The sequence below is a fragment of the Hyaena hyaena genome, unplaced genomic scaffold (genome assembly GCF_003009895.1).
Source record: "Hyaena hyaena isolate Hyena2069 unplaced genomic scaffold, ASM300989v1 scaffold_797, whole genome shotgun sequence".
Classification (NCBI taxonomy): Eukaryota; Metazoa; Chordata; class Mammalia; order Carnivora; family Hyaenidae; genus Hyaena; species Hyaena hyaena.
In genome coordinates this window covers 889792-904473 of record NW_024081432.1, presented here as the reverse complement: position 1 = coordinate 904473, position 14682 = coordinate 889792, and the positions used below count along the sequence as shown (strand labels likewise).

Here is a 14682-nt window from a genome sequence, read left to right as displayed (position 1 = left end):
GAAAACACTTTGTGATATAAATGGAATTTTATAGCTATACAGTATTATTATTAAATTATCATTATGATTATTGCTTTCAGTGTTATGATACTGAGCAGCAGATATCGTTTTCATAGAAGTGCTTCTCATAGTCTCTTTGGGTAATGAATGATTGGACTGAAAAAGCTATCTCCCATGAAAAAAGGAAAAAAAATAGCCACATTCTTGCTTTGAAAAGCTGAGCCTCCTAGCACTGAAATAGATCAGGTTCATTACTCAGTGAGGATTAATTAGCTGTCGGGTATTATTAAACGTTCTCACTCTCAAGATCCACATAGAACTGGAAACTATGAAAGTGAGCGAGAGGTAATCATTAGACAGGGAAGGGGGAAAAGCTACAAATGCTGGCAATGCAAATTTCGAGAGAGGAGCATGTTAGTAAATTACAGGCTGATTAATATCGCGTCAGCTCATTCTCTGTTTGGAGTCATTGTTCTGAATCTGTGGTCTTCAGGGTTGCTTGTTTTTTTTTTTTTTTTTCCTTCTTCTACTACTGGGATCAAAAAGGGGAGGAGGCTGGCCTTCTCAGTGTTTTCATCCAAGAATGCTGCAGGGTGAATGATTACACTGAAATACAGGATATTTGAAAACCTAGGAAAGTAGATGGGGTGAATATGGGAAATTACAATATTATAGCAAGTGTGTCTCTCAGGTTGGTATAATAACTACTGAAATGACTGAAAAGTAGCAGAGGCTCATAAAAAATGATAGCTCAGGGGAAACTTAGAGTTGACAGAATCCAGTGACCACAGACCTATGGTCTCAACCACCAGGGGCTTGTGTTAAAGATGTCCATTTTGCTGGATCACTCCATTTGCTGAAGGGAATCACTGGGTCTGGGGCCCGAGGATCTGCATTTGGAACGAGCACCATGGATGTGAAAGGAAGGACTACCTAGTCCTCAGTGTGGCAGCTTAGAAACTAAGCTGGAAGAGAAGAAATGTGACTCACTGGCCCAGGGTCACACAGCTGGTTAAGAAGCAAGCAAGAATTAGAATTGGGGGTTTCAAACTTCCAGCTACACTTCAAGGTCTCCTTCCATGTTTTGTATGCACAAAGTCCACTTCATAACATCACTGTCTCACCTTGGGGAGAATCTCTGTTCTAAAGGAAACGTGCACACAGGCCTTCTCTTCATCGTGGGGACAACATCTCTGAGCGGCTAACCGCAGATGGATGAAATCCCATAGGACGCCACGGCCAACAGGAATTCATTGTGGGAACTACAGATGGCATCTGAGAAAGTCCATTCCCAGAGCAAACAAGGACAAGGTGACATCTGGGCAGAAGTTCATGCCGTGAACCCCCCAGTGGCACCTAAGCCATCTGTTTTCCCTACAGGACTTAAAAGTTGCAAGGGGCCAAAGACTGTCTTATTCCCTTTGGATAGCCAGCACACTGCCTGCCTCTCCCCACGTATCAGTAAAGAGTTTGTGGAATGAATACAATAGTATAAAAAATATACAAAAAGGACAAGAATATAATTTTTTCCTATCAGGAGGGAGCAATAACAGCCATCATAATGATAATGATGAAGATAATATGAAACCGCCAGCAGGGAACTAACATTATGGAGTGTTATCTGTGAGTGAGACATTACACAGGTTAACACTTCATCACACACAACAGAGCATGGAGTCCTTGCAAAAATCCTGGGAAGCAGTGAATCCTTGTAAGGCACGTGGGACTTCAGAGGCACAAGGAGTTTAATGAATATGTCTAAGGTCCCAGGCTGGAAAGCAATAGAGCCACAATTCTAATCCAGGGAGGACTGACTCAATATCTGTCCCCTTCACGACTCTACCCTCAGGTCTGCAAAAGCTCTGAGCATTGAAAGCATCAGGCCACTCTGATACAGAGGACTTTGCAAGGCCACTCTTCAGGAGGAGGAAACAGACTGATGAGAGGAAGCTGAGCAGCCAATGCTTATTTGCTCAGAAGCAGCTCAAAGAAAAAACTAGGTGCCCATGAATACTGGGTAAACACATGACAGCCTAGCACTGTGGCCAGCACTGAGCCCGTGCTCAAACAGTACCTGCTGAATACAGAGAGGAACAAATGGATGAATGAATTAATGAACAAACAAACAAACAAGTTAACCAGGCAAACCCCGATCATTCAGTTCTCGTATCTGCTTCTAAACCTATGGTGACGACCTCTTTTCCCCACATGTACTGCACCATCTCTCTGATCTCAGGTTTTGGCCTTCAGTAGTGCAGCTGGTATCTGAAAACACATATGTGATGGTTTTGAAAGACCCTAGGGGCTAGGGCTGGTCTCAACATGTGGATCTGGGAATGTTGTGCCGTTCATAGGAAGCACATCTAAAACCAAACTCACCACTGAGTCCTGAACCACTTTACCCTGCATCTAGAGAATCTGCCCTTAAAAGTTTGCTCTGAGAAATTCATTTCTTAAAAATTTGTATTTGTTTTTGAAAGGATAGAGAGAGAGAAAGCAGGGGAGGGGCAGAGAGAGAGGGTGAGAGAGAATCCACACAGCTTAATCCCAGAAACCAAGAAATCATGACCTGAGCCGAAATCAAGAGTCAGACACTTAACTGCCTGGGCCACCCAGGCGCCCCCAGAAATCCATTTTTTAATACCACTTTCTTATGAGACCTCTCCTGGTCTCTAGAACCAAATATAATTTCTTCACCCTTTGATCAAACTGTAGCTCTGAGACACTTACTACATGTACCTTACTCTATTTACTGTCATAAGCATTTTTATGGGAGACCTCCAAATCCTTTCCTTACCAGACTGTGCAATTTTTTTTCTTTTTTTAAATTTTTTAGAAAATGTTTTATTTATTTCTGAGAGAGACAAAGGGAGTGTGAACAGGGGAGGGTCAGAAAGAGAGGGAGATACAGAATCCGAAACAGGCTCCAGGCTCTGAGCTAGCTGTCAGCACAGAGCCAACAGGAGGCTCGAACCCAAGAACCGTGAGATCATGACCTGAGCCAAAGTCGGACGCTTAACCAACTGAGCCACCCAGGTGTCCCCAGAGTGTGCATTTCTGCAGGGCAGAAACAGAGCTACTGAGTCTGAGAGCAGAAATCATGTATTGGTTACCAGCCATGGAAGGAGGGCTTTCCACCCTCAGTACATTTTTAGTGAAGCATGAGGTTCACCGTTTTGGGTTTAGTAAGTACTAGGTTCACTGTTTCACAGACAGAGAAACTAAAAACAACTTGCATAACTCGAGTTCAAAAGGGTTAGGTGACTATATGAGATTCTACTGAGGCAGAATTCAAACCCAGGCCCATGAGATTCAGAAGTTCACGTTCTGAACCACCAAACCATAACTCGTCACGTGGGGAGTCCCATCCCCTATGTGATGAGCACAGAAGATGCTCCAAACATTTTAGAAAATGTGAGCACACAGAGGCTGAACACAGAGTAGCGCATGGCCGTGGCCACGTGGGCGTGTCCCAGGGGGATAAAGGAAATGCATGCATCTGGAGTCATCAGAGCCTGGCCCCTGCCCTGCTCCTCCACCTACTAGCAGACACTCAAGTCGAGTCTCCACTTCATCTCCTTTACTCACACACTATAGTTCCAACCAACCTCTAGCAGCATCCGCACGTGGCCAAACCCGGGAGCCCTTCCCCTGACTGAGCCTGGTGGCGGAGAGAAGTGAAAGGCAGAGGCAAAAGCTGCCGCTGGCTCACCCGCAAGGTTGTGATGGTGGCAGGATCCCGGAGCCGGCCCTCCTCATCTTTGAGGTTGTAACCTTCTGGCCTCTTATCACGCTCGCTGACTTTCCACAGCTTCACAGTTTTATCTGTGGAGGGCGACCAGAGCAAATCAAAATTACAGTGACAATGAGCTTGTAAAGGAGTCTCGTATGTGGATGGGGTCGGGGAGCAGGGAGAGGTGGCGGGAAGGACGGAAGGAACTGATACGGAAGCTGGTTCGTGTCAAGGGCTCGGAGCATAAATCTCATGCCATCTGCAGGCAGAGCTCATGTTTCAAAACAAAAGTATATATTGTGCCAAGACCAGCGGTTTTCTTGACGATGGCCTTTGAAATTGAGAGCTTACATGTTATTTTGGTTCATTCAATAAAAATATTTATTCAACAGTGAATACGAGCAGCTACATATACAGCATTAGCTATGTAACTATGTTATCAGCATTGGCCATGGAAAATGTATTTAATATTCACAACAGCCCCGAGAGGGAGATATCACCATTTCAGTCCCACCCCACCCAAGCACTTCCTTACCATGACCCAAAAGGCCCTCCATGAGCCAAACTCAGACTTCCTCCTTTCTGGTCTCACACTGTGAGGCCGCCGTCCTGTGCTCCAGCATTATGGCTACTTTATAGTTCCCTGTGCACATTATCTCTCCTCCTGCCTTGGGCTTTGCACTAGCTGTGCCTTTCGCTGGGAAGCCCTCTACCTTCCTCTTCACATCATGTGTTCCTTCACTTTGCTCTGTTTGTATCCCATGCTCAGAGTGGCCTTACCTAATCAACCTGCATCAGAATGTCCCCACCATTCTCTCACCTGCTCCCTCTGCTTGATGTTTCCTCTTAGCACTTTTCACTACCTGACAGTGCATTTGTTATGTCTCCCTCATGAGAACGTAAAATCCCCAGAGACAGGGATTCTGTCCTGTTCATCACTACACATCCAGCACCTACAACAGTGCCTGAGACACAGAAGATGTTCAACAAATATTAGTTGGGTGAAAGAATGAACTCCGTATCCGCACAGTGCATCTCCCTTGGCAATACTCAGAGATATAAAATGGTGGTAGGCTCATTCATCAAAATGCTCCTCTCCCCTTGCAGTCTCCAAGCTGGAAATGAACTTTCTCAGCTCTGTACCATTCCAGCACTTAAAACTACTTGCCGACACCTGTCATTCTCCATCGCCATAAAGCAGGACAAGGTCTCCAATGACTACAGGGGTGAGGTGGGCCGGAGGAATGAGTGAGAGGGGCTGAGGGCTTGGGAGGCAGTGGGTGGTGAGCTCCATCTGCAGCCTTTTGATCTGTTTCCTAAGAAAACATGTCTGGGGCAAACAGAATGTACGTGTGGGCCACATGCCGTTTGTAGGCTTTCCTCAAGAGGTCCCGCATTCATTATGTGTGGTTGCTATCTAGCTTTTCTTGTGCAGGGCAGAGACTCAAATGCCTTCTCTGTACCTTCTTCTATGCCTGCACAGGGTTAGCTCTGGAACCAGACAAGCTTGGGCCTCACCCCAACGCCAGCCGGCCGCATGGCTAAGCACAAGGATTCCCATGTAGGAGGTGCCCAGTGTTTCTTCAGTGACAAACAAATGAGCACAATGGATTTATGAGGAAAAAGAGCACAGAATGCCTCATTAAATCTGAACTTCAGATAAAAAGCAAATGACTTTTTAGTATAAGTATGTTCCAAATATTTCAACCTTACAAATAAAGACACTTAACTTCTCTATGCCTCAGTTTCTTTATTTGTAAATTGGGGGAAACAGTGTCTTTCCCGTGGGGCTCTAAGACTGAATGATACCTGGTGTTTAACACAGGGTTGGGGCTTCTAATAATGGTTGACAAATGGTAGCTGTTATTCGAATTAGCAACGTGGGCAACCGTTCTCTGGTGATAACCTGTTGCTCTGACAGCATTAGCCTCACCCTGTGATGATGTCAGCACATCCTGTTTCCTCCAAAATACTGTCGGGAGAAGAGCCATACCTCACGCAGCCTTCCTTTATTAGGGTTCCCTTTCTCCTTCGCCTCCTTATCTCACCTCCCACATCTCCCCACCAAATGCTTTGTCCTCAGAGGTTTGACACACATCACGTTCTGAGGCAGGCTTTCAGCAACAATTAGGCTACTTTAACAGGTGAGTGTCCCTGTCTCCTACTTTCTGGGGAGGACTCAGGTTGGTCGTGTCTGCTGGCACACGTGGCATGGCGGCCAAGTGCAGGATTTGTGTGCTCTCAACAGTGTGCTCCCTCTGGCTTGTTCTGGGATGGAAGGCAAAGAAGCCATTCCCAGACACAGAGTTGAATTCAGATCTTCCTAACTGTATGCCAGCACTCCTCTGCGCCTCCCTTCTCTGGATATCCTGCTGCCTAGTGCACTGCATGTTAGGGTCAGAAACTGAACCAGAGGACGAATTTATAGTCACTTGATTAGTGACTGGTCAGCTGTGACTCAGAACAACACAGACCAGTGACTTTTAACACCAACTACTTTCTATTGCTTGGCTTTGGGAGATATCCCATCCCAGTTGCCAGGCAATTCTCTTACATTTTTCTTATTATGAATGACACATTGATACACAGAGAAATCACAGGTAAAACATAGAGAACAAGAATCAACTATAATTCCTCCAGGCAGGGACAATCATTGTTAATATTTTGCATAGATACATGCAATATTTTTTTCTGTGCATATTTTGGGGATGGGTACAAACCTATCATAGTACTGTATATACTGGTTTTGTATTCTGTCATTTTATCCTTCTTTTATTATACATGTGGTAAATATAAGTGCAAAAAAATGAAAATGAACTGGAAAGTAAAAAATAAATTTAAAAAATCTCCCTCAATGCCACTAGACAAAGATAACTATTAGGGAAGTTTTATGCATATCCTTTTTTTATATTAGTATGTGTAATTCTATAACTTTTTCATTTATGTAACATGGAATGCATAGTTTATAATATGCCTTTTTCCTAACCTAGTATCTACCCATACTAACATCGATTCCTATAAATATATAATTTATAATAGTAAGAATTTGTTCACGGTCAAAGGTCTAATGTTGGGAGATTTATCAGTAAATTACAGAAAAATCATACAAGGAAATGCTATGCATTGGTGTCTTAGGAGAACATTTAACAACCAGGAAGATACTCCTGTTATTAAGTGTTATATTAGTAAGGAAAAAAAAATCTTGTTGCAGAAAAGCTTACAGAATAATTCCATTTTCATTAATCAGCAAAAATATTTATCCATTTATCCATGACTCTGCTTTTTGTCTTTTAAAGACATTAATAGTGGTTCTCTCTTGGTGTAAACACTTTACTATCTTCATTTTGCTTCTCTGTATTTTCTAAGAAAAAAATTTTTTTTATAATGAGCACATACTACTTTCATAGCATGCAAAACAAATCAATTATATCTTTCCTTCTCATCATAAATAATAAAACATAAGTAGAAAGCAAGATAAAGCAATGTGTTTGCATCTGGCAAATAATTTCAAAGTCTAGACTCGCAATTGAATGTTGGTTTTACTTTTCATTAAAAATGGTAAAGTTGACAAAATATGCTCATAAAATGTAAAACTGTACCCAACTATAATGAGATAAGTACATTTTTTAAAAAAAGATAATTGATGGTGAATTCAATCCAATTCCCTATGGGTGGGTTGCCTGGAGTCATTCTCGACTTTATTATCACACAATTTTTCTTGACTCAGTATCTTGAAGCTTTGTGGATAAAAAAGGTGAAAGAACATGTGGCTGTTACTATGAGTAATGACTTTTCTTTTTTCTGGCTGGCTCTCTGAGTAGTTTATCATTACTTGTGGCAGCTTTTAAACACAATCTTATCATCTATCTTCATTTTCTCTTTTGTACAGTAATTCCAATTGTCTTTCATTAATTTTTGCATGTTAACCTATTTGGCTTGAGGGGAATTCTCAACCTCATTATTAGTATAAAAGAGAAAATCGCGTAAGAACATGGGAATTTTTCTTCTAAGAATCATTTTGAGATGCTGTTGGCATATGAAATAGCATCCCAAATGGGAAGATAATATCCTTGTTAATCAAAAAACTATTTAAAAACTCAATTAACAGAACATTATGCTATATAATTAATCTTCATTGCATATCAACGATTTCCTTCCCATCCCCCCCACAAAGCAGTTAATAAGTCTTTGAATTTTATGGTAATAATCAATAGGCTAAGTTTCATAATATCAAGTAAGCTAGCCAGAGAAGATAATCAGACACTTTCTCTCTGCCTGAAATAATTAAGTCAAAATCATCAGAAGTCTCTTTTATTCTACAGGGTTGGATATGCAGAGACTCTGAGTGAAATTTCAACAGCAAAACAAGGAGGAGAAGAAGAATAAAGAGAAGGAGAAGAAGAAGAGGAAGAGGCACAAAGTATTCATGTGGTCTGACTTTCAAGAAATCAGCGTAGAAAACAGTAAACCGAACAATATATACAGCTCTGAGAAAGAACTAAATGACTAAGAATCTGAGCTAAATCTTGAATAACCCTACACTGGCTGTTTCAGAATTGCCATTTTTATAATTTCTACACTGGCTTTAGAACCAAAGGATTTTGGGTTCATATGCATTAAAAGGATACAAGGAACAAATTTACAAGTCACTCAAAATGCACAATCCAAAATTAATCATGATAAAACTTTTGGTGTGTTTCCTTTCAGTCTTTAAAAACATTAATATATGTTTGATCATATTATATACATATGAGCATTACTCTGTAAATGTTGGGGATAGGCAAAAAGCAAACCCCTTGCTTCTTGATTTATATTTAAATGTATATTCCTCATGGAAAGACTCATACATCGGATGAAATGAATCACTTCCCAGCTTATTTGCTTGGTAGAGGTTTTCAATTTTTATACACTAATCTTCTTAATTTTTATGCTATCCAATTAACACCCTTTACTATATTATTTTATTCTGAATTGTTCTGAGCATGGATGGCTCCTTTCAGAAGGGTATTATGAACCTTTAGGGTAGGTAATTTCACTGTCTAAAGTTTACCAAACTTTGTAAGGTATAAAGTTCGTATAAGGCTTACCAAAATCATGTGACATTTGTCTCTCTATTGAACCCCCAACATCCTCTCTCTCTGACCTATTGATATCAACTCCCCCTAAAATGATAAATGGTATAAGCAGAGAATGGAGGGAGAAAGAGAGATAAACCACTTCTTTGTCTATGCTCTGGAAGGGTCCCCCTTCTCTTCTTCTTGACCAAGAACTTGATGGTGTAAGAGAGACAAAGCCATCTCCTTTACAAACCCCACATATATTCAGGGGTTAATAATTTCTATTCAGTATGCCAAACTCATAGGGATGGCATGTTGAGTTTTCTGAAATGTGTTCCCAGAATAACCTTCAGTGAATCTTAAGAAAGCAAGTCAGACTCTAAAAAGACCTAAAAATAATCTGCATTACTCAAAAACTGCAGATAATGGGTCTCACCTAATTTGGTCATAAATTTGTTATTTTTTAAAAGACTACCTGCTATGTACTGAGGACTTGCTCTGTGCCAGGCACTCTGGTAGGCATCTTGCAAATAGTGTTTCTAAGTTTTTCAATAGCTTCCAAGGTGAAAAGAAAAAGTGAGCCCAGGGGAGGCTGAAATGTGTGGTTTGCTGACTGCATCTCTGCAAATACCAAACAGACAAAGTCACCTCCACTTACCATTAGTAGACAGAAGGAAGTAGGCTGCATTCTGCTGAGGGAGCCATCTTATTTTATTGATTTTTTCTTCTATTTCTAAACTCTTCAGGTAATCGAACTCGGGTTCATGGCTCTGGAATGTGCTGTAAACATTGTATTCACCCCTACGATGAACCTGATTTTTACTCTGTAGGAAAGGAAAAAAAAATACACACACACACACACACAAAGATGAAATCACCCAAGTCAACTGCAAAGTTGCCAATTCCTTCTTACTCTAGGCAGAGTCGGGGGTGGGATGGGCAGGCCATGTCACTGTAGAATGAAGGCAACAAGTTTACCTTAGCGGAGTGGCCTCCACAGCATTTGAGTACCCCTACTGGTCAATATCGGCACCTCCAATATACATATATTTATAAGTTATATACATGAACTTTGGCACTAATATATGGTATTCATAACATATACACAGAAATTGATGTTAAAATAGGACACAGTTTAGAAGTACATATAAAAAGAAATTCTAATATTTTCTTTCCACGTCCTAATGGATGTCTTGGACACCCTCAGGAGTGATCCATCCCACACTGATGTCCACAGTGACGTACATCAATCCCTCATAAAGACTACAAAGCTGTAGTATCTGCACGTTTTGCTGGCCTTTTAAAATCTCACCAGAACCTCACAGAGTCTCTGAGAAGTAGGCAGTGCAGGAAAATTGACAAAAGAAGTTCAGAGGTATTAAAATGACCTCTCCAGGTCACACAGCTTATACACAGCAGATCTGGGCATCAGATCTTTCCCTCTCCCCCCTCCCTTTTTTTTTTTTTTTTTTCTCATTTAAGTGACAAAACAGACATGAGTGTAGAGATGCCACATGAACCCCTGGGAAAATTATCAGGCTCTATCTCCAGCTTCCCCCAGCCCCGGTCAGATACAGTGCAAACAGAAAGAGCTAGGTAGAGAATGCGAGAACGAAACTTAGAGAAGAAGATCTGCAGAAGGGGGAGAGGAAGGGTGGAGAGGAGGAAAAAGAGAATGTTAAAGAAAGAGAAGGGAAAAAAGAAAAGGCAGGTTTTATTTCAGGGGTTTTAGGACCTTATTACCAAGAGCTTCCAGATTCAGGTTTGGCAAACCATGCTCACAAATTCAAGTTCAGGCCTTACTGAGCATGTGTCAGAAAAGCTTGACTCTTAAAATTAAGACTCCATGAAAAAATTGTATTTCTGGGTGGATACTGACCATTCAGACCAAAATCTCTATTTGCTCAATTTGATGGGTGATGGTGCTGATGCCATGTTCTATGTATTCGTGAGGGCACTGAGGTTCCTATGAGCAAATTCGCTGGGAGCGTGCCTCTTGAGAAGTCACGCACAGAAGTCGGTGGGTGGGGCAGTGGGGGCAGGCCTGACCCCGATATACTGTCACGTCGCTTTGGCTTTGTTTCTCAGGCTTCGCATTTGTTCCAACCTGACGCCCTCCACAAAACTAGAAACTCAACTGTATGTTTCTCTCCTTGACATTTATTTTTGATTGAACAAAACCACCCTCCTTTGGAAAATGTCCCCCTTCGTTCTACAGATGAATCAGGCTTCGCAACTATTTCAGTCCATTAAAATAGGTGAAACCTGCAAATAGCTAACGGAAATCACGGTGAATGTATTCCTGGCAACATCCTGCCCTGGGTAATTTATGCTAAACGGCTGCTCTGGTGGTTCTTTATCATCACTATGAACCTAATTGGATTCTTTTTTTAATTGAAGAAGGTCTGAAAATCAGTTTTAAACGGACTTTAAATGCTGATATCCTGCTTACTACAGAGACAGCCAGTCCACCTTAACAATAAATTTATAAGAGTGTTGATTTGCTACCATCCAAATCAGACTGTCAAGTGTGTGTATCATGTGCCAGACCAATTAGCACCAGGCAGCTCTGGAAAAGCAGGAAAAATTCCAGGTCACGAAGAGCTATTAGTTCCCACTTGCCAACCACATTTTCGTGTTTCCAGGGCCAATGGAATAGGCCGGGTGCCTGATTTAATGCTGAACACTTGACTTTATAGAGAACCCCGAGGGATTAGGATGCCCTTATAGAAATTAATTGCAAATAATGTGCAATTACCAAATATATCACCTCTAAATGAGGCTTTTTTTTTTTTTTTTTTTTTTTTTTTTTTTGTGGGGAGGTGTAACATAAATGGCTTTGAGGCACAGAGCAGGCTTTAAATTGCTAGGGAAGTCTCTTGTGAAACCTTCCTTCTGCACTGGGCCTTTCCCGGCTCTGAGCTGCTGAATCTCTGAGGCAGGCGGCAACAGATGGGAGAGGTCTTAGAACTCACACCCGCCGGCTAGAAGCTCCAGGACCATGCCAGGGGAGGCCCAGGAAATCAGATTGGGACATCATTTCATTCTGGCAAAACAGACACAGACACCAAAAAACTCAATTTATATGAAAAAGAGAAACAATTCCTCCTGGAGCCCCAGTCTCAGGAGGAAATGGGTTTTTTGAGATTCAATTCGCTGCAAGTTCGAGTTCCTGCTCAGAATGCACGCAGCGCTGAGCTCCAGGGACCTCTGCGCCACCTATAGTAAAACATATGCCACATGCATTGCTCAGATGTCATTTTGTGGGATATCACTCCCTTCGGTAGAGTGAGCTGTCACTCTCTTCTCTCCTGACCCAACGTGTCCTTTTCACATCTACTGGCAAAGAGCTGGATTTTTTCTTCCCCTTCTCCCTTTTGGTCAGGGGCACCTGAAATTAGGAGACTTAATTTCAATGGCTGGGGGATAAATCCCACTCAAAAAGGAGTTCTCTGCTCAACAAGCACCCATGGAATTTTGCAGGTCAGATGGGAAGTGAGGTCGTTCTGAATGCGCAACACCCAGGTTTGGAAAGACTAGGCCATGCCCAGAAAAGGCTCCGTTATCAGGTGCTTTTATGAGCCTGAATGTGGAACTGTTGATGTTAATGACTTTTTGGCAGTTTTTAGTTTGCTAGCAAAGCAGCAAGGTTAAGGGCGACACATGAGGATTAAGGAACAGTAGGAGGCCTCCTTTATAAAGAGAAGAAAATGGGCATTTTGCATTCACTGCCACTTACCTCCTGCTCTCGTTGAAATATTACAACCCGACCCCCCTTGTCCCCTGTCGCTAGTAATTCTCCCGTGTGGTTGAATTCTACCGTAGAGATAATGTCAGCTGAAAAGGAGAAGACAAAGGCAATTAAAGTAACTGCACACTTACTTTGAAACGATAGATAATAGATATACTTTTCTGTGCATTTAAGGGCTCGGGGCTTTGTCTCTGCAGTGGAATTTACAAGGATTTTATGTTCTGTATTTTAAGTATCACTAAAAGTGGCATTTGGGAAAGTACATTTTCTAGGAGACCACTGCAGTGGGCCCTTCTGGAACATCTGGGGAGAACAAAGGGGAAAAGCAGAAGCAGACCCTGTTGTCTGGGGCAAGAGGAAATGCGTGTCTGTAATGGCTCCTGGAAATGGCTTTTTTTTTTTTTTTTGGTCAATTTCTACCAACCACAGACCTTTTACCCACCGGGGCCCTTTTGCATTCATCTTGCTTCCAGAAGGAGAAACCTCTCCAAACAGGAGTTGTGGCTACTCATACGCGGGCTGAACTTCACTGAAGCTCAGACATGGAAAATGAAGGAAGCAGGGAGCACGAAGACACCACCCGGACACCAGGAGTCAGGAAGTCAGGAGGGACCCCACAAATCCTCCAGTTTGCCCCACGCTCCTCCTTCCTGGTGAACCCCACACACCCTTCTGGAAGAGCACGGCCTTATTCCAATCCTAGCAGCAAGGTGCTGAGAAACAGGCTCATGAGGTCAGAGGGCAGAGGGCTATTTGTACTCCGTATTTCCAAACGAAGAAAATACACAGGCGCGGGGAACTCCGATCACAGATAATTGCTGGAGGAATGCCAGCCTGCCAGGTCTTTCTTCAACCCTGGTTACCCCTGAGGAACACGGACAGGTAAATTACCTATGATTGGATTTATTAGGGCTATTTTTAGAAAAATGTCAGAGGTTAATTCCTCTGCAATTATTCCCCTGCCCGGCTCCAACAATTGCTACCGGGAGTGCAAATGAGTTTAAAAAAAAAGAGAGAGAGAGAGGTAGGGGAATTATGATGATGGCCTTTGACAGAGGCACATTCTTAAGATTATGTCCATGCGAGGAAAGCAAAGGAGAAACAGTGAGGTGGAAAACTAAGGCAATTACCCCCGAATAATTCAAATCTCCAATCTCCCTTTAATATCATCATCTCAGGATTTTCTTTGTATGCCTGATTTATTCAGGTAAGTAGTGTAAAATTCTCCACTTTGCATGTAACTGTCCCTTTCTATAGATGAACGTGCATCTCATGGCCATTCTTGGTGCAGGAGTAAAAAGGATAAACCCAAACCACCCTCACTTGAAAGCAGGGGACCTGTGAAAGAACAAATCATGACTTCTTGTTTTGGCCTTGTAGATGAGTGACTCCAAGGGTAGCAAATTCAAAGCCCTGCAGAGCCAGGAGTTCATGGAATGAACTATATGAGGTGAAGTAGAAAGCTTGGGTCCCTTCTTAAGGGTAAGTGGCTACTGAGCTTAAGCCAATAGCAGACATGAATATCAACATGTGTTGCTAGATATTCTGATGTTTTTGTAAGAAGCTAGAATTCTAGATTTTATGCAAGTCTCTCAAATTATATATATTGTCAACTTCTATTTTTCAAAGCCATGACATTAAAAAAACCATCTTGTCTGTGGGCTGAGTATGTTTTGTGAGTCACCAGTTCATGACTTTTGATCTATAGAGTCTTCAGAAAAGGCCACCCCATTCCTTACTGATGATCTCAACTAGAAATCTTAGTCTCTTCACTCAGGAAGACTCCTCCAAATGACTATCCTTAAGGAAACACAAAATAAGCTGTGTGGTTACTGAGATCCAGATGTAACTTTAGCAGCCCAGTTCTGTAACCAGGGCCACTAAGAAGTAAGAAAGCCCAGTGAGCACCTTGAGTGAATTATCGGACCACTTTCCTTTGTCATAGTTTATGAATCTTAGCAAAGCACTACCACATAAAGAGGAGAGAAGAAGGCTGCTTGGTGTCGGCAGTTGGCTCAGAATGAATTGGGAAAACCAGGTGAGCACTAGGATGCACTTTTAACTAGCTACTGTTTCTGGCTTTTCAGTGAGTGGTCAGCAAGGTGGTCACTCACAATGTTTCCTGACTTGTGCAGAATCTA

At 42.1% G+C, this 14682-nt stretch overlaps 1 protein-coding gene across 1 annotated transcript in view; it reads right to left on the bottom strand.

The window, feature by feature from the left end:
• Nucleotides 1-384: 384 nt before the first annotated feature.
• The window catches only part of LOC120221673, a 188072-nt gene continuing 173774 nt past the window's right edge, over nucleotides 385-14682 (bottom strand). The window contains exons 4-7 of the mRNA XM_039219193.1: nucleotides 12530-12627; nucleotides 9449-9614; nucleotides 3713-3825; nucleotides 385-630 (exon numbers count right to left, since the gene is read on the bottom strand). Of these exons, the coding sequence (XP_039075124.1) occupies nucleotides 574-630; nucleotides 3713-3825; nucleotides 9449-9614; nucleotides 12530-12627 (434 nt within the window). The 3' untranslated portion in view covers nucleotides 385-573. The remainder of the gene's footprint in view (nucleotides 631-3712; nucleotides 3826-9448; nucleotides 9615-12529; nucleotides 12628-14682) is intronic.